General features: G+C 47.7%; 2 protein-coding genes across 2 annotated transcripts; both read right to left on the bottom strand.

Annotated features, from left to right (window-relative positions):
* Positions 1 to 16662: 16662 nt before the first annotated feature.
* LOC146177289 (uncharacterized) lies at positions 16663 to 18339 on the bottom strand. Its single transcript, XM_084581510.1, has 2 exons — positions 17961 to 18339; positions 16663 to 17822 (listed from the first exon to the last, which is right to left on the bottom strand). Exons 1-2 carry the CDS (start codon positions 18337 to 18339, stop codon positions 16663 to 16665), a joined length of 1539 nt encoding a protein of 512 aa, XP_084437636.1.
* A 666-nt stretch (positions 18340 to 19005) lies between these two features.
* Positions 19006 to 19692, bottom strand: LOC146177288 (uncharacterized). The gene has a single exon (XM_084581509.1). It carries the CDS (start codon positions 19690 to 19692, stop codon positions 19006 to 19008), a length of 687 nt encoding a protein of 228 aa, XP_084437635.1.
* Between the last annotated feature and the right edge of the window lie 966 nt (positions 19693 to 20658).

The following is a 20658-nucleotide window of genomic DNA, read 5'->3' as shown; positions in this document are numbered from 1 at the left end:
TGCCCAAGTATTCCATTGAAAAACGTGCATGCAACATTCTGAAAGACAAGACAACTTCGCGCATGTACCCTTTTAAAGCGCCACTCATATTCTCACCAGAACAGACAACGTATTCTGGAAGCATTTTACACAGTCGTACTTGCATGACAGTCCTCAAGAATTTGTCGTTTTGATCACGAAGGAAAAAAAAAACGCGAGACAACCTGTCGCAAAAAGAGATGCACAAGGCCCAAGCCCCCCCCCCCCCCTTTAACAGGAAGAAAGAGGTTGGTTCTGCTGCACTTTTCCCATGTTGATGCCCACATGAAAACGGCAAAGACACGATGAATTTTTGAATGCTAACACGCGTCGCCGAAAGCACATTCGTTACGTACCATATCTTTGCCACAAGGAAAACATTGCACACATAAGCGCGTGAGAACATTGACAACGGCTTGCCCTGCCATGAATCAGCTTTCTCTCTCGCTCTCTCTGCTTGGCCAGCCCAGAAAGGGGTGGTATCTTGGTACGATTCAAGCGGCACGCCTAAATACTGGGTCGGCAATTTTGACCATTGCAAACGAGAAAAGTATTCAGGCGTAACATCCCAGTCTCCATGCCAGAAACCAGCACTTTTTTCCCAATTTACTTCACAGCCTGTCTGTCGGCAAAATTTTTCAACAAGGGCAGTAACTTCTTGAATGCTTTCTCCGCTTGAACAGAATACAGCGATGTCATCTGCATATGCCAGCATTTTGACCTGTGCTGACTGCAGCATAAAACCAGTTATACGTTCATTGTTTATGATAGACCGGCAGAGAGGCTCGAGGTAGGCCGCAAACAGTAGGGGTGACAGGGGGCAGCCTTGCCTCACTGACGACAGCACACGAATGCTGTCAGTGAGCTCTCCATTCACAATTATCCGTGTCGTGCAGTTCGCATACACCATTCGAACACCTTCCTCAATCACTCGCCCTATGTTTGAGTGTGTCAATACTTCGAACAAGGCACCGTGCGAAACGCGATCGAATGCTTCGGCGAGATCCAGCTGTATCATTGCCACTCGAGATCCAATCGCGTCACAACACTCCAAAACAGTTCGTACCACGTGCACATTAGTTGCGATGCTTCGACCTTTAATGCCGCACGTCTGGTGTGGCCCAACCAGACTCGGTATTACACTTTGAAGCCTTTTCGCCAGCACTTTCATGTATATTTTGTAATCCACGTTTGTGAGGCTTATAGGCCGATAAAAACCCACAACAGACGTTTTCCTGGCTCATCATACTTCGGAATCAAAACAATGTGCTAGGTAGAAAACTAAGGTGGGACCTGCTTACGTTCGTATGACTCGTTAGCACTTTAAGCAAAATCTGGGCTGTGTAATCTTTAAATGCTTTGTAGAAAGCAGCGCGCATGGTAAACTGGATGTCGTCAAGCGAGAAATGAACCGATTGAACATTGATATCTTGGGTATCAGCGAGCTCAAGTGGACCGGAATGGGAGAATTTAACTCCGGCGACCATTATGTCTTTTATTGTGGGCACGAATCCAAGAGAAGGAATGGGGTCGCTCTCATAGTAAACAGAAGAATGGGTAAAGCAGTGCTAGGGTACAACCCCAAAAACGACCGAATGATTTCACTTCGGATCCAAGGTCACCCTCTCAACATAACAGTTATCCAAGTCTATGCACCGACCACTACTGCTGAAGAAGCTGACGTTGAGAGATTTTATGCCGACCTACAATGCCTTTTAGACCGCACCCCATCATCAGACGTCGTTTTTCTCGTTGGAGACTGGAATGCTAAGGTCGGGAGTGAAGAAATATCCGGAATTGTAGGCAAGTTCGGTCTTGGCGAGTCGAATGAAGCTGGACAGAGGCTAGTAGAGTTTTGTCAAGAAAACAACCTGACCATAGCGAATACTCATTTTCAACAGCACAAGAGGCGCCTGTACACATGGACTTCACCGGACGGTCTGTACAGGAATCAGATCGATTATATTTTTTGCCGGCAGAGATGGAGAAGCGCTATACCAGCAGTAAAAACAAGGCCTGGGGCGATTGTGGCACTGATCATCAGGTTGTTGTTGCCAAAATTAAGCTTCGATTGAGGAAAACTCAGAAAACTAGAAGGCCTTTCAGGTATGATCTGGATCAAATTCCATTAGAATATGCTGTGGAAGTGAGCAATCGATTTCAAGAATTAGATCTAGAAGACAGAGAGCCCGAAGAGATGTGGACCGATGTTCGTGATATAATACAAGAAGTTGCTACTAAGGTAGTTCCAAAGCAAAAGAAAATGCAAGAAAGCAAACTGGTTATCTGAAGAGGCTTTGCAAATAGCTGAGGAAAGGAGGATGGCCAAAGTATGGGGGAAAAAGATACAAGGTTCTCAATGCGCATTTTCAGAAAATAGCAAGGAGAGATAAGAATGCCTTCCTGAACATACAGTGCCAAGCAGTTGAGGACAACAGCCAATTAAGGAACACAAGAGCTCTGTACAAGACAATCAAAGATATCAAAGGAAGCTTCTGTGCTAAGCTGGGCGTGATAAAGGACAAACGAGGCAAGGACCTCACTGAAGCCTCAGAGATAAAGAAGAGGTGGCAGGAATACACAGAAGAACTGTACAAGAAGGACCCGAATGTGCAAACCCAACATAAGACGGTTGTGATTACTGATCTCGAGCCGGGCATCCTGAAGAATGAAGTTGAATGGGCCTTAGCCAGTCTTGCTAAGAAGAAAGCCAGCGGAAGTGATGGCATTCCAGCTGAGTTGCTTCAAAACCTCAACCATGACGCTGTTAGCATTCTGCATACATTATGTCAGAAGATGTGGACAACTCTGCAGTGGCCACAGGATTGAAGGAGGTCAGTTTACATCCCCATTTCAAAGAAAGGCAGTGCCAAAGATTGTTCCAACTACCGCACAATCGCACTTATTTCGTATGCTAGCAAGGTGATGTTGAAAATCCTGCAAGGTAGGCTGCAGCAGTATGTGGATCGGGAGCTTCCGGACGTGCAAGCTGGGTGTCGCAAGGGCAGAGGAACTAGAGACCAAATTGCCAACCTCCGCTGGATCATGGAAAAAGCAAGAGAGTCCAGAAACCCATCTACTTCTGCTTTATTGATTATGCGAAAGCGTTTGACTGCGTAGATCACAGCAGATTGTGGCAAGCTCTCCAAGAGATGGGAGTTCCAATTCACCTCATCTGTCTCCTCAGGAACCTGTATGAAGGACAAGAGGCCACATTCAGAACTGGGCATGGTCTTACCGATTGGTTTCCGATTCAGAAAGGAGTGAGGCAAGGCTGCATACTGTCGCCCTGCCTATTTAACCTATATGCAGAGTGCATCATGAGGAAGGCCGGTCTGGACGAGTCTTCATATGGAGTGAAGATTGCTGGAAAACGTATCAACAACCTTAGATATGCGGATGATACCACTTTAATTGCAGAAAGTGAAGTGGAACTCAGGACTTCTGATGCGCGTACAAGAAGAGAGTGAGAAGTTTGGGCTTAAACTGAACATCAAAAAGACAAAGATCATGGCGTCTTGCCCTATCAAGTCCTGGAGCATCAATGGACAAGAAGTGGAAGCTGTGACAGATTTTCTCTTCTTGGGCTCCAAGATTACCTCGGAAGGAGACTGCAGCCATGAAATTAGGAGACGCCTGCTTCTGGGAAAGAGAGCAATGGTTAGCCTTGACCGCCTAGTAAAGAGCAGAGACATTAGTCTGCCAACCAAGATCCGTATAACTCGTGCTATGGTCTTTCCAGTTGTGATGTATGGATGCGAGAGTTGGACTGTGAAAAATGCTGACTGCCGAAGAATTGACGCGTTTGAATTGTGGTGCTGGCGAAGACTCTTGAGAGTTCCTTGGACTGCCAGAAGATCAAATCAGTCGATATTGTCGACCATAAACCCTGACTGCTCATTGGAGGGTCAAATTCAAAAGTTAAAACTCAGCTATTTTGGTCATCTGATGAGAAGAGAGGAGTCGCTGGAGAAAGATTTGATGTTGGGAAAGGTTGACGGTCGCCGGAGAAGGGGTAGGCAGCGAACGCGATGGTTAGATGGCATCCTCGAGGCACTGCAGATGAAGTTATGTGATGTTAGGAAGATAGTGAGAGACCGGAAAGCGTGGCGTGAAATGGTCCATAGGGTCACGAAGAGTCGGACACGACTGAACGACTGAACTGAACTGAACTGAGAAAGCAGCGCCAAGCCCGTCAGGTCCTGGCGACTTTCCCATTGGAAGCGCGTCTATCGCACTTTCTATTTCTGTCAAACTTATGGGTCGTTCTAGACGCGTTTTAACATCCTCATCGAGCTTTGGCGTTTGGCGCAAAAATTCTGCCTGAAAGCCATTTTTGACTTCGTGTTTACGGCAGAGCAATTCATTGTAGTGTTCTATAAAGGTATTTTTGATAGTAGCAGGGTCACTAGTTACAGCAGCTCGGTTGTCAATTTGCCGTATTTCCTTTTGATACGCGTGCCGTTTCTCATCTGACAGCGCTCGCTTAGTTGGCGTCTCCCCCGCCCAAAATTTTTCAGACCTTGCTCTTATCACGGCTGCCTTATGCTTTTTTTGTACGCAAACTTGCCATAAGGCATATTATATAAACTGATGTAAATGGTTTTCCGTGAGGAACCGGAGCAGGCTCCCGCTCTTAGCGTTGTCGGTGAGCCATTTAGAAAAGTCATCTTCCCTTGCTTTGGTTAGACCCACTTCGCGCAGAATCTGTGTCCTTGATTCCCTTGTCCCTGCACAAGTCCATAGCAGGTGGCGAACATCCACTTCTGCAGCTGGTGTGGAACACTTTGGGCATGTGGTTGGTCCGATGTCAGCTTGCGATTCCCATCGGCATTTTACCGACGGGGTAAGGGCCGCCCCAGCTCTTATCTTTCTAAGGGAAACCTCCTCCAATCTCGTTAAGTTACGAGGGAGTGGGAATGTACACGGGGAAATGAGGGCACGTGTACTTTTCCCTAAAGAGGATGCTAAAATGGAAACAGCGGAGCGGGCATCGAAAGGGAGCCTGGTGGGGGGCGCATTAGTGTGGAACTTCGTGTGTGAGGTGGTCAACTTTTCTCTGCTCAGCGTTCTCAGCATTGTCTTGTGTCCAATGTATCTGGATGCTTATCTTTGTTTTTTATTGAGTGCGTGGATTTCCTGGGTAACGCATAGCGTCTTCGTCACTTTCTTTAGTTGTTTTATGGCGGCTAAGGAGTCTGTATAGATGTGGGCTTCTGTTATCGAATCTTTTTTATTTATGGCCTCCATAGCATCGCTGATTGCATAGAGTTCCATCACAAGCGGGTCCGGGTATTCTAAAAGATATTCTTTATGTACCTTTTGTTCGCTGTGTGTTGGACTAGTAGCTGCTGTTCTACCGCCATTTTCTATAACTGATGCGTCCGTATATGCAGTTAAGGTACCTGGAAGTGCATCAACCAGAGGTCGAGATGCCAGCTTTTCTTTGCGACGAAGCCGAGTGGTCTTGTTTGTCGTGATAGTAGTGAATTCCCACGGAGGGGGGGGGGGGGTCAGCCATTGGTGGTGTTCGAACTGCCACTTCGTTGTACAAGGATGCTATGGGCGTAACGTACTTTCACTTCATATCCCTTGTTGCCTCTCGTTGTTCAATTAATTCTGTCAACGTATTTATCTGTGCAAACTCTTGGAGAATAGGGATAGGGGTAAGTTTTGGTAAGGCCGTGATAGTGCGCATTGCGTTTCTATTTATTGTTTCCAATTTTGCCCATTGCCGCCTCGTGAGTCTTTGGAATTAGGCCTGGTATAGTATCCTCGGCTGTAACACTGATTGTACAAGACGTCTTGCCATGTCCGCTCGAGCTCCTCCTCCCCTAGACGAAATGCGTTTTATCAAGTTTAAGGAAGTCGCAGCTACTTTTTTCACCTTATGAAGTCATTGTGTTCCTTTGCCGGATTTGTGAATTTCTAGGCCAAGAACTCTCAACTCGTCCACCTCTTCCAGTGCCTGATTTCCAATCTTTAGGGAGACTCTTTGCGTTGCCAATTGTTTTCTTCCATTCTTGTTGGCAACATGAATGTAACTGGACTTTTGAGGTGATAATTCCAGGCCTGCACTTTGCACGTACTCATCTATGGTATTTAAAGCCTCTTGCAGATGCCGATTCTGTCTCTCAATTTGTTTATGAACAGATCAAATCGTGACATCATCTGCGTATATCACGAACCCCACTTCTGGTATTTTAGCTAATTTCCACGCCAATGGGATCAGTGCGATATTAAATAATAAAGGTACTAACACTGACCCTTGTGGCACGCCTCTGTTCGAGGTGTAATTGCCAATTTGTTTTCCGTTTATCCGGATAGAAAACGTCCTGTCCTTAAGCAGATTATGTACTGCTTTTATGACCTGCAAGGGAATGCCTATACATTCCATGGTGCTAAGAATCTTGGCATGTAACACGTTGTCGTATGCCTTCGCCATGTCGGTAGCCACTACAGTGCGCACTAGGTGGCTATAAGGCGACACGTGTATGACCTCTTCAGCGAGCACAGCCAGTCCATTTTCTGTCCCAAGTTTTGTTCGGAACCCAATTTGTCGAGCATGGTATTTTTTATTACTTTCCAACCACCATGACAGGCGGGTGGCTATCATCTTTTCATAGATTTTGCAAATTGTGGGTGTTAGCGAGATAGGCCGCAAAGATTCTAGACTTATGGGAGGTTTCCCAGCCTTTGGCATTGTTACCACCACTGAGTGTTTCCAGCCTAGCGGAATGTCTCCTCCTTGCCATACCTCATTTACCACATCCAACAAGCCGTCAACTGCGGCTCCTTCTAAATTCTTGAATACTTCATAAGGAATATCGTCGTGTCCAGGTGCAGTTTTACCATTCGCTTCTTCTATAGCAGCCAATAACTCCAATTTGGTAAATGGTAATGTTGTTCCTGTTTTATCAACCGCATCCACTGTCGGTGAAGGCGCCGGATAATGTGCGCGGCTCGGGAAGAAAAGGGCAGCAGCCTGATCTGCAAACTCTTCTGGTGTAAGCTGTAATGCGAGTCTAACACTTTCTGCATGATCTTTAACCTGCCGCCTCTTTTCCATACCATGGAAAGTCCTCCAGAGGGCCTTGTTAGGCGTTCCTGAGCCCAAACGATTGCACCACTCATCCCATCTCCTATGAGCCAGCTGTTTTTCATATCGGCGTGCCTGTGCCGTCACTCTGTTTACCTCAATTAATCTTTGCACGTCTTCAGGATGGCAACCAGCCTGTATCTCGGCCCGCTTTCGGCGTGCCCAAAGTTTTAATAGGTGCAGGTCGGGAGTTGGCTGATCTTCGTTCACTGTAGTTGTAATGGTGTGATCCTTGAGTACCGTTTGAAGGGTGGTAACGAGAGTATTCAGGCTAACTGAATGCGTTCGAGTATCCTGCCGTACACCATCCCAATGTGTAACAGACGCTTTCTTTCGAATTTTCTTCATATGCCCCAAATTAAGACCAATACTAATGGGGACATGGTCACTACCCCACGCATCTAATTCCGCCTGCCATTGTGGTGCACCAGGGCCCTTCCACCACGTGAAGTCTGGTGAGCGTGTTTGTGTTGCAGGTAGTGTTGCGACTCCTGGATGATTTAGCAGTGTAAATTTCATTTCTGCGAAGGCAGTATGAACTTGATCACCCCTTTTAGAATCATAATCATATCCCCATACGGTGTGCGGAGCGTTAAAATCTCCACCGATTAGTATCGCAATTCCAGGGTATGAATGGCGAATATGCTTAACCCATCCAAGATTAAGTACTGTTTCTTGGCCGAGCGTACACGGACACTAATATAAGGGGCGTTTTGTTCGGACGCGTGAGTACAGCAACTACTTCCTGCTGAGTGTTGCGCCACTTGCTCAAGTCAAGTGGCGTTTGGGGAATGTTGGCCCTAATGTAAACGGCAGCTTTTCCTGGTGTTTCGGCCTCTGCTCTTGCTCGTTTATCAGGGATAGAAGGACACTGGTACCCTATATATCCTGTTATTGAATATAACCTATTGTGCTCCTGTATCAAGAACGCCCATGAATGTAGCTTGCCGTACAATAATTTTGTATTTATTTCCCCAACTTTATTACAGAGCCCTCTGCAGTTCCATTGTGTAATCTGTTGCCACTTGTTTCGGCTACTTCTATCCATGATGTAAGCTGCTCTGAATGAGGTGTGTCAGTTGCGTAAGTGTGTCCAGTACCGCCTTCCAAATAGGCATGTTATCGGCAGGTTTACAATTCGGAGCATCCACTAACCTTGCTGTCGTACTGCCTGCAAGCGTTTCTTTCTGTTTTTCTGAGCTCTCCTTTCGTCGTTGGGCTATATGTGCTTTCTTTTGTCGCAGCTGTGCAATTTGTGCTGAAAGCATCGCAATTTCTTTTTCTATTGCATCCTGCTGGCTTGTGCAGTCTTTAAGGTCCGGAAAATCATCAGTAGTGAATGCCACTGTGCTCCGTTTTGTGCGTCGTCCATGTTTTAGCGTAGAAGCAAAAGATGCACTGTTCTGTGCAACCACCTCAACAGGCTCTTCTTCTTCTAGTGGGTCATCAAACAGCTCTTCGGCCAGAGTTGCAAATCTGTTTTTAACCATTAACGGTGCATATTGTTTATGTCGTCCAACCCTTGCTAACTCGAGCTTTCGCTTTTTTTCGGACACTGAGATGAAGTGATATCGTGATCATCAGATTTGAATAGGCCGCATTTGAATTTCGCTTCTCCGGATTCAGTTATGTATTCGGGGTTAACTCCATATGGACAAAATTTCTGCATATGGCCTTCTCTGTAGCACCTGTAACAGTGAACCGGTCTAGGTTTGTACGTTTTGGGTCGCACTATGCGGCCATTGTAGTAAAATCTGTCCGGAAGAGTGTCTGGTCCCTGTAATGTGATGAGAAAAGTGCCTCTGTTGCCCATACGACGTGCGGCTAACACAGTATGTGTTCCTGATATTAGGTCTCTGGCCATCTGGCCACCGTCTCCGGGGAATCTTGTAGGTCTAGATCATAGAGGACACATCGCTGAGTATTTGGACCTGACGCAAAATACGTCTGGACAGGAAGATACTCCTTTGTCGTGATTGGAATCTGTGTTACTGTGGTCATTTTGCGTGCATCCTCAATGGTGGCTAAATGTACTGTGACAGTATTAGATGCCCTGTGGCTTACAAACCCCTGGTAACCTGTGGTACCAAGCGCTGCGTCTATTACTCTCTGCATTGTTCTGGTGGGTATCTTAGTGATATAAAACTGCACTGTAGGTCTGATATGCACTCTGAAGGATTTCTGCAAGGCTGGTGTTGGATAAGCAGATGCTAGCTTATCAGGGGCGGCCCTTACCTTCTTTGCCGGTGGTGTGTTGACTGGTGGCCCAGGTAGTTTGATCAGCCGGGTTGTACGTTGAGAAGCGTTAGTGACGACTTCCTGTTGCACATCCATAGCCTGATGTGTATCGTTTAGCTCGGGTAGCAGCTCGAGCGTTGTCCTCGTATTCGAAGTAATGTCTACGTTGCTCTGTGGCCAAGTGCTAGCTCCAGGTAAAGGCTCGTTACCGCAGCCTGCCGTTGTGCTTGCAGAAGTCACTGCGACTACCGGAGGGTCCATTGGCGTCACCATTCTTGCCATATTATCAGAGCTGCGGCTCCGCGAAGTCCCAGTAGGCCTAGCAGCATGGCCGCGTCGGCATTCTGCAGTGTCTACCCGGAGGGCTGTGTCCTTGATGATCTTCTTCCCACGCACGGGATGTTTGGCCTTTATGCTCTTCTCCAAGAGTTTGATGGCCGCTGTGTGGGCGCGGACTGCAGACGTAGTTCGAAATCTTACTGGACACGATGTAGCCACGGTGCTCAGCGACACGTCTTCTTTTTCAGTGTCAATGTTTTCAAGTTGTCGTTTCAAGGCTTTTATTTCTTGTGCATATCTTCCCGGCTGGATGCTATACATGCTAAGCAAAAACACAAGCTCCTCGTGCATTTCTTTCTCTTTTCTTTTTTCGTCATATCAAATTGCGCTTGCAGTTTTGATAGCTAAAAGCTTTACTCTCTGCTTTAGCTCCTCCCACTCAACTATATAGCTTTCGGCCTGCGTCGAAAGTAATTTATCGAGTTCTTTCGTTGTCTCTCTTACAAAACTGTCGTCCTCTAAAATCTTCACGTTAAATTTTCACAGGTGCCAGTTAAATAGTGACCTCCGCTGTTTCCTGCCAAATGTTCCTATTACTAAGCAATGGTCACTGAAGCTTACGGGCTTAACGTCATACTCTGTGCACAATGAAGCCAGTTCAACACAGACATATATTCGATCTAATCTGGCGTGGCTATCCCTTTGAAAATGCGTGTATTTAGGGTGTGCGTCGTAAGAGAACAAATAGCCAACGTCTTCGAGATTACACTCATTAATTAAAGAGTGCAGCAGCTGAGCACTCTTATCCCTCACTGGCAAATTTTTTGCGCGGTCCTGAGCGAAAAAAACAGTTGAAGTCTCCTATCAATATTACTACCTTGTCGCACCTAATATGCATTTCGAGACTTTCGAAAAATGTTCTGCGTTCGCTCACCACGTTCGGAGCATAAACACAGACAACACGATAACTATAATTCGAAAACGAAAAGTCAACAACAAGAAGGCGACCGCATTGGGAAGCCACAACGGAAGCAACATTGATGCCTAATCTTTTACGAATAAATAAAACGCAGCCACCCGACGCGCCGACGGAATGGCAGACGCATACGTCATACAAAGAAGAAAAGGACGACGCCATACGATCAGTTAGCTACATCGGCCGCTGTCCTCCCTGCTACTTGCTTGGGTATTTATGTTGTCTGTATACGAACCTTGAGAGTGTTCACCAGCGCCACCCTCAGCCATAGCGGCGGACGTAGAACGCCCTTTGTTACCGCCAGCGTCACGTAGAACGTGATCAAGAGCGAGGGCGAAAGCTGTGCTAGAACCCTCTTACGCTACCTATGGCTTCAAGACTGCCAGAACCGAGACCCCCGTAAGCTACAAGCAGATCATTTAAGAAGAAATGAGGGTGCTCGTTATAATACATGAAGAGAAGAAGCCAACAGACGGCGAGGCCAAGGAAAGCGTTGGGGATGGTACTTTTATGTCTTTTTTTTAATGTTTGCTTAGATAATCACAGAAATTAGTAATGTAATCTGTTTAGGGGAAAGATTATTACACACAAAGTAGAAGGAAAAACAACGTGCCGATGGTGGGAACCGAACCCACGACCTCCGAATATCGCGTCCGGTGCTCTTCCAACTGAGCTACATCGGCCGCTGTCCTCCCTGCTACTTGCTTAGGTATTTATGTTGTCTGTATACGAACCTTGAGAGTGTTCACCAGCGCCACCCTCAGCCATAGCGGCGGACGTAGAACGTCCTTTATTACCGCCAGCGTCACGTAGAACGTGATCAAGAGCGATAGCGGAAGCTGTGCTAGAACCTTCTTACGCTACCTATGGCTTCAAGACTGCTGAACTGAGACCCCCGTAAGCTACAAGCAGATCCATTAAGGGGAAATGAGGGTGCTCGTTATAATACATGAAGAGAAGAAGCCAACAGTCGGCGAAGCCAAGGAAAGCGTTGGGGATGGTACTTTTATGTCTTTTTTTAATGTTTGCTTAGATAATCACAGAAATTAGTAATGTAATCTGTTTAGGGGAAAAATATTTAAACACAAAGTCGAAGAAAAAAAAACAACGTGCCGATGGTGGGAACCGAACCCACGACCTCCGAATATCGCGTCCGGTGCTCTGCCAACTGAGCTACATCGGCTTTTTTTTCTTTATTTCCTGGCTTTGGTTCATACCATTTCACAAGAACACAACACGAATAACACAAAACAAAGTACATATTGGAAGGTCAACATCAGCCAATGTCAGGCTGGCTTCGTCTCAGTACATTAAAGCTCCCGCAACGACAGCAAAGGCTCTACCCTTGAGAGCCATTCGGGAGGTTCTGCAGCCACTTTCTGTATGGCAATAAACCAATTCACACTTTCTCGAAAGTATATTCTAGCGGGTCGAGCATCCCTGTCGCAGTGATAGCCCGCCATTCTGGAGCGCCATATAGAGTGGAGGCCCATGAGCATGATTAAATCATACGGAAAGCCATCTTCATTATCAATGCTTAAATACCGGATGCCGTGGGAGTCTAGTGGAAATTCTTTCTTTATCGTACGTTGCAAAACATCCCAGAAATAAACCCCTTCCCAACAATGCAAAAAAACATGGTCTATTGTTTCTGGCTGCTTGCAGATTAAACTGTGCGCACCCCACGGTAAAAAAAAAATCGCTTTCCTCCAAAAAAGACATAAAAGTACCATCCCCAACGCTTTCCTTGGCCTCGCCGACTGTTGGCTTCTCTTCATGTATTATAACAAGCACCTTCATTCCCCCTTAATTGATCTGCTTGTAGCTTACGGGGGTCTCGGGGGATGTAGCTCAGTTCTGTACTGAGCTACATCGGCCGCTGTCCTCCCTGCTACTTGCTTGGGTATTTATGTTGTCTGTATACGAACCTTGAGAGTGTTCACCAGCGCCACCCTCAGCCATAGCGGCGGACGTAGAATGTCCTTTGTTACCGCCAGCGTCATGTAGAACGTGATCAAGAGCTAGGGCAAAAGCTGTGCTAGAACCCTCTTACGCTTCCTATGGCTTCAAGACTGCCAGAACCGAGACCCCCGTATGCTACAAGCAGATCAATTAAGGGGAAATGAGGGTGCTTGTTATAATACATGAAGAGAAGCCAACAGTCGGCGAGGCCAAAGAAAGCGTTGGGGATGGTACTTTTATGTCTTTTTTTCAATATTTGCTTAGATAATCACAGAAATTAGTAATGTAATCTGTTTAGGGGAAAGATAATTAAACACAAAGTAGAAGAAAAAACAACGTGCCGATGGTGGGAACCGAACCCACGACCTCCGAATATCGCGTCCGGTGCTCTTCCAACTGAGCTACATCGGCCGCTGTCCTCCCTGCTACTTGCTTGTGTATTTATGTTGTCTGTTTACGAACCTTGAGAGTGTTCACCAGCGCCACCCTCAGCCATAGCGGCGGATGTAAAACGTCCTTTGTTCCCAGGTAGAACGTGATCAAGAGCGAGGGCGAAAGCTGTGCTAGAACCCTCTTACGCTACCTATGGCTTCAAGACTGCCAGAACCGAGACCCCCGTAAGCTGCAAGCAGATCAATTAAGGGGAAATGAGGGTGCTCGTTATAATACATGAAGAGGAGAAGCGAACAGTCGGCGAGGCCAAGGAAAGCGTTGCGGATGGTAATTTTGTCTTTTTTTAATGTTTGCTTAGATTATCACAGAAATTAGTAATATAATCTGTTTAGGGGAAAGGTAATTAAACACAAAGTAGAAGAAAAAAAACAACGAGCCGATGGTGGGAACCGAACCCACGACCTCCGAATATTGCATCCGGTGCTCTTCTAACTGAGCTACATCGGCCGCTGTCCTCACTGCTACTTGCTTGGGTATTAATGTTGTCTGTATACGAACCTTGAGAGGGTTCACCAGCGCCACACTCAGCCATAGCGGCGGATGTAGAACGTCCTTTGTTACCGCCAGCGTCACGCTCGGTGGGTTCGGTTCCCACCATCGGCACGTTGTTTTTTCTTCTACTTTGTGTTTAAGTATCTTTCCCCTCAACAGATTACATTACTAATTTCTGTGATTATCTAAGCAAACATTAAAAAAAGACATAAAAGTACCATCCCCAACGCTTTCCTTGGCCTCGCCGACTGTTGGCTTCTTCTCTTCATGTATTATAACGAGCACCCTCATTTCCCCTTAATTGATCTGCTTGTAGCTTACGGGGGTCTCGGTTCTGGCAGTCTTGAAGCCATAGGTAGCGTAAGAGGGTTCTAGCACAGCTTCCGCTATCGCTCTTGATCACGTTCTACGTGACGCTGGCGGTAATAAAGGACGTTCTACGTCCGCCGCTATGGCTGAGGGTGGCGCTGGTGAACACTCTCAAGGTTCGTATACAGACAACATAAATACCTAAGCAAGTAGCAGGGAGGACAGCGGCCGATGTAGCTCAGTTGGAAGAGCACCGGACGCGATATTCGGAGGTCGTGGGTTCGGTTCCCACCATCGGCACGTTGTTTTCCTTCTACTTTGTGTTTAATTATCTTTCACCTAAACAGATTACATTACTACTGTCGGTGATTATCTAAGCAAACATTTAAAAAACGACATAAAAGTACCATCCCCAACGCTTTCCTTGGCCTCGCCGACTGTTGGCTTCTTCTCTTCATGTATTATAACGAGCACCCTCATTTCCCCTTAATTGATCTGCTTGTACCTTACGGGGGTCTCGGTTCTGGCATTCTTGTAGCCATAGGTAGCGTAAGGAGGTTCTAGCACAGCTTTCGCCCTCGCTCTTGATCACGTTCTACGTGACATGGGCGGTAACACAGGACGTTCCATGTCCGCCGCTATGGCTGAGGGTGGCGCTGGTGAACACTCTCAAGGTTCGTATACAGACAACATAAATACCCAAGAAAGTAGCAGGGAGGACAGCGGCCGATGTAGCTCAGTTGGAAGGGCACCGGACGCGATACTCGGAGGTCGTGGGTTCGGCTGCCACCATCGGCACTTGTTTTTTCTTCTCCTTTGTGTTTAAATATTTTCCCCTAAACAGATTACATTATTAATTTATGTGATTATCTAAGCAAACATTACAAAAAGTACCATCCCCAATGCTTTCCTTGGCCTCGCCGTCTGTTGGCTTCTTCTCTTCCTGCATTATAACGAGCACCCTCATTTCCCCTTAATTGATTTTTTGTAGCTTACGGGGGTGTCGGTTCTGGCAGTCTTGAAGCCATAGGTAGCGTAAGAGGGTTCTAGCACAGCTTTCGCCCTCGCTCTTGATCACGTTTACGTGACGCTGGCGGTAACAAAGGACGTTTTACGTCCGCCGCTATGGCTGAGGGTGGCGCTGGTGAACACTCTCAAGGTTCGTATACAGACAAGATAAATACCCAAGCAAGTAGCAGGGAGGACAAGGGCCGATGTAGCTCAGTTGGAAGAGCACCGGGCGCGATATTCGGAGGTCGTGGGTTCGGTTCCCACCATCGGCACTTGTTTTTTCTTCTACTTTGTGTTCAATTATCTTTCCCCTAAACAGATTACATTACTAATTTCTGTGATTATCTAAGCAAACATAAAAAAAAGACATAAAAGTACCATCCCCAGTGCTTTCCTTGGCCTCGCCGACTGTTGGCTTCTTCTCTTCATCTATTATAACGAGCACCCTCATTTCACCTGAATTCAAATGAGCATGGTTACAGTCGTGAGCAGCTCTGTTAGATGTGTGTCCATAGGGTGGCATATTGTTTCATGGTTCAAAAGAATTCTAAACAATAGGTGGTTTGGAACTTAAAGGAGAAAGTACAGAGAAGCTGGCTGTAGAGGCAGAAATACGGCTAATGGTGGGTGGTGGACAGGTGCCAAGCTGTCGTGATCTGCACTTTGCAAGGAGCCTCGTGCTGCTCATTAGCCGCAGCTTGGCCATACCCAGGTTATATAAGCTTGGCTTGTACAAAACATGCCTGCAAATGTAACCCTCTTCAAGGCTGCCTGCACCCTACTGCGGTGGCTTCAGTGTTTAGGGCATTTGACCAGTGAGCTGGGTGACGCGGGCTCGGTCCGAGCCGGGGTGGTTACATTTCGGTGGTAGCAAAACGCTAAGTCCCCATGTGCTGTACAGTGTCAGTGTTGTGAGAGCTGACAGTCAATTACGACACGGTGAAACTTTCATGAGAACAAACTACAAACTGTATTGAACTTTAGATTATATGGGGAGGTTAAACAAGGGAAAAAACACACGCACGACTTCTTTCTTTCCGTTCCCGAAGCAAAGTGACCGACCGACTGACCCGCAGGGGAGCCCCTCTCCATCGGCGCCGAAGGGGGGCGCCGCACACACGCGTCTGCTTTGTGTCACTTCACGCTTTCTGTCAGTTCACGAAACAGCGAGAACATGATCTGCAGGCGAGTCTCTTTCCCGGCGCCGGGGCGCGGTCCCCCGCATGTCGCGACCTTGAGCTCCCAGGCGCCAGATCACGCGGTACAGCAGCAGAGGGGTCGGTGGGGAAGCATCTCGGCTCCCGTCGCCGCGCCACGCACAGGATGCGGCAACACTCCTCGCACACAACACAGGAGAGAGGAATGCACAACTGTAAATCACTTTACACGCTCAAACTTCCATCCCCGAAGAGAAGAAAACACAACAACCTCCCGGGCCCCAGCTGTGGGATCCCTAGGTTAGTGCTAAACGCACAACTCGAGGGGGTAGAGAAGCTGAACCGGCCGTCGCAGTGTGGTTCCGTTGGGCAGCTTTACAACGCAGGCTCTAACGTGGCCATCTATTCGTAGGTAGGCGCAGGTCCCGTACGCTCGCTGGCTGGCATCGCAGAAGACATGCAACTGTATAACACTCTGCGGTTTAAGCACCGGAGCAACACATCGTGGCACTGTCAGTGAAGAAAGGTCCACTAGCTCTGACACCCAGCCTTCCCACTTCTTGGCAATGTCAGGAGGCAGTGGATCGTCCCAATCAATGTTCCGCTGCCATAATTCTTGAAAGAGTGTCTTGGCTTTTATTGTAAATGGCACTAACATTCCAAGAGGATCAAATATTCTGGCGATTGTCTGCAGAATACGTCTTTTGCAGCTGTGCTGACTGTCCAAAATGGTTGAGTGGCTTTGTGGCCACGGTAATTGTGTCGCTTTCAAGATTCCAGATAAGGCCAAGAATCGTCACAGTTTCGTTTGAGTCTTTCTGACTTTCCTGCGCTGCGAATAGGTCTTGCAAGCGCTTGGAGCTGGAAGACCACTTTCGCAAACTCATTCCGTAAGCCTGAAGAATATCATTGGCTTGAAAGAAAATCTCCTCCGCCTCCTCTTCCGTGTCAGCTCCAACCAACAGGTCATCGACGTAGAAAGATTCCGCCAGAAGCGCAGCTGTTTTTTGGCTAGAGGCTTCAGCAGCTTCGAAGTGGTGTTGCAGCGTGTCATTAAGCAAGAATGGGCTAGCTTTGGTGCCAAACGGCACACGTTTCATACACCACTCTTCGATTTCAGGGTCCGGTTCAGCATTTGAAGGCAGGCCTTTAAACCAAAGAAAACGTAAAGCGTCTCTGTCTTCCTCTCTGACACTGATTTGTAAAAATGCCTTCTCAATGTCTGCTGTCAAAGCGATCTGATACAGTCGAAAACGGATTAGTAGTTTGACCAGATCTGTGAGAAGACAAGGCCCTTTCTCTAGATGTTCATTCAGGGAAGAAGCACCTTGCTCATGTGAGGATGCATCAAACACAATACGCATCTTTGTGGTTGTTGAGTCGCTGCGCATAACTGCGTGGTGAGGCATGTAGTAAACGTGCGAGGTGGGTTCTTCGTCAGTGGTCACCCGTTCGGCGTAGCCCATCTTTATGTAGCTTTGCATAGCAGCCTGGTACTCGGCTCCGAATTCCGGAATACGCTGAATTCTTTTTCCGAGGCTCTTGAATCGCTTCTGAGCTTGGGATCGGTTATCTGACAGTTGTCCGCTGTTCTCTGTCACAGGAAGGGCGACTTCGTAACGGCCGTTCTGCATAGTGATGTTTCCTTCAAGTTGGTAAATGGTCGCTTCTGTTTCCTCATCAGGTCCTCCTTTATGATCTATGATGCCGAGGCTTTCCAAGTTCCAGAAGCCTTTTACTATGTTTTCGGTAGTGTTAAGCGCCGTGCTTACCCTCAGAACACAGATGTTGGATGAAGTGTCAACTGAGGTATGCACTGATACTGGGCCTTAAAACATCCAACCGAAAACTGAGTCTAGGGCAACCAAGTCAGCGTTTTGCTGACAACGTTGAATTTCGCCTGTCATGAACTTCCACAGGTGCTCAGAGCCAATAAGAAGACCGATACCTGGCACCGCTGGCATACCTGGCAACAAAAGTTTGTCAGCTATGGGACGTCCTGTCTGCTCTATAATCTTGACAAACTCATCCTCAACAGGCACTTGAACTAAGTCGTTGCAGATGAAAGGAACTTCAATGGCTTCGATTATATATTCCTTGTCATCGTACTGGCTGCGGAGACGAACCTCTACAAGACGATATCTTTTAGTTGCAGAGATGGCTGTCCCGAATGTGCTCAGCTGTAGAGAGGTTGGGCCGCTTTCTTTCAGACCCAGAAATTTCGAGATGTCCTCACGAATAAAACTGCGGTGGCTGCCGCCATCCACGATGCCTCGATTGTAGCCGCATCGACTGTCGCCAACAGCCCAAAGCCGGCAAGTTTGTAGCAGAATTTCACTACTCATGAAATTGCGGCTGCTGGCATGCAAGCTGCTGACATCCAAATTTGGAGTGACCTCCCTTTTGTTCGGCTTCCAGTTAGGGTCGCATACCGATACGGCATGCCTGCCGCTGCATTTTCCGCATTTCAATCGGCGGCGACAATCTTTCGAACGATGCCCTCGTAAGGTACATCGGAATCAGCGATTTTCTTTCTTCAGTTTCTCTAATCGCTCCTCATGGCCCATGTCACTGTTGCGATCAGCAGTGCTGTGTGTCAGAGCTCCGCAGAACAGACACTGCTCCTTTACGTGGGAGGTTGCGTGCAGTACCGCAGATGTAGGCGGTAAGGACGATTGCTTCCTTTCACTTCCCTGTCTCATTGGCTTGTCTCGACTGAGGCCAGTTCCAGTCTTTTCTCGACTTTCCACTTCGACAGTCAAGTAAGTCAGAAGGTGTTCAAACTCACCGTCTGTGAGACCCGTGGCAGATGTGGGTTCCTCGCTGCTCGGGGCGTTGTTTTCGGAACGAGATGAGCTCGGATGGTTGGCCAGTTGTTTATAATATCCCACGACGATGTCGGCAGGTAAAGCTTTCAAAATAATGTCGATCATCATCGTAGAATAAATGTTCGAGCTCACGTTCAGTCCCCTCAGTCCGCGCACATGGCACTGAACGTGATCGAGTAGCTTTCATAGGCCTCTCACGTCTTCCGATGAAGTAACCGATGGCAGCGCTCGAAGCTGGGCCAAGTGCTCCCTGATGATATTTCGGGTGTCGCCGAAGCGCTTGGAGAGGATGGCCACAGCGTCTTCGTAGCACTCTCCCGTCGCCTGTAATCCGGCTATCGATGAGGCCGCAGCTCCGCTTAGTAGGCTTCGCAGATACTGAAACTTTTCGCCCTTTGTGAGCTCCGCATTGTCATGGACGGCTTCTTTAAATTGTTCCCAGAATCTGCGCCACTGTTGAAGCTCTCCGTTGAATGCTTCAAGTTGAAGCGTGGGCAACTTTACTGCACTACGATGTGAAGCTTCACGGCCGATAGGTTGGCTCCCCCGCTGTGGTTCTGCTGACTGCGCTGTCAGGAGGTGCGGCGATCTGAGCAGCTCAGCCTCTCTTGCCTTGAGTTGACCGAGTATACCCCTGGCTGCATCCTCGTATCGCATGACGGCTTCGAATTCGGAAGCGAAGTCTTCATCAGCTATTCCGTCTTCCAACTCTGTGTTCAATTTTAGAAGCGCATCGTTGTTGGCTGTAAGCCTTTCAATGAGTGAGCACAACGCTCCGATATCTGTCGATGGCAGGGTAGCTTTTGCCTCATTGATGAGTTTCGTATTTTGGTGTCGACGCGCCGTTCTCTTTTCCCTTGTCCTCTGCATGATTGCGTCGTCTCGGACCGTACCGTCACTTACTTTATCCGTCGCAGCCTGGTTACGAGTTTCCGAAGTTCTCCTAGTCCTGGAGATTGCAGTTCCCGGGTTTCGGCACCATGTTGTGAGAGTTGACAGTCAATTACGACACGGTGAAACTTTCATGAGAACAAACTACAAACTGTATTGAACTTTAGATTATATGGGGAGGTTAAACAAGGGAAAAAACACACGCACGACTTCTTTCTTTCCGTTCCCGAAGCAAAGTGACCGACCGACTGACCCGCAGGGGAGCCCCTCTCCCTCGGCGCCGAAGGGGGGCGCCGCACACACGCGTCTGCGTTGTGTCAGTTCACGCTTTCTGTCAGTTCACGAAACAGCGAGAACATGATCTGCAGGCGAGTCTCTTTCCCGGCGCCGGGGCGCGGTCCCCCGCATGTCGCGACCTTGAGCTCCCAGGCGCCAGATCACGCGGTACAGCAGCAGAGGGGTCGGTGGGGAAGCATCTCGGCTCCCGTCGCCGCGCCACGCACAGGATGCGGCAACACTCCTCGCACACAACACAGGAGAGAGGAATGCACAACTGTAAATCACTTTACACGCTCAAACTTCCATCCCCGAAGAGAAGAAAACACAACAGTCAGTGCACATTGAAGAGGTGTAGATACTCAAAATTATCCAGAGCTACCTACTATTGCTGACCCTCATTGTCTAAGTTTCTTTGGCATGTTGAACCCTATCATCAAATCAAGGCTGCCTACTGTTAGCGTTAGTAGATGACCTTCGTAATGCCACAAAGTCTGCCCCTCACCACCACTCTCCGAAATTTCGTTGCTTGCAACTCAACTCAGGTTACTTACAGTTTGATGACCCCTTTTTCTGAAACACTAGCAGTTGACAAACTCACTCCCATGCAGTGAACTCTGAGAAAAGTGCTGATTTGGTCATAAATGTTTGTTTTTTATGAGAATTTGG

This window comes from Amblyomma maculatum, chromosome 10 (assembly GCF_055883805.1).
Source record: "Amblyomma maculatum isolate TAMU_Amacu chromosome 10, ASM5588380v1, whole genome shotgun sequence".
Classification (NCBI taxonomy): Eukaryota; Metazoa; Arthropoda; class Arachnida; order Ixodida; family Ixodidae; genus Amblyomma; species Amblyomma maculatum.
This window is presented reverse-complemented; position numbering and strand designations above follow the sequence as displayed.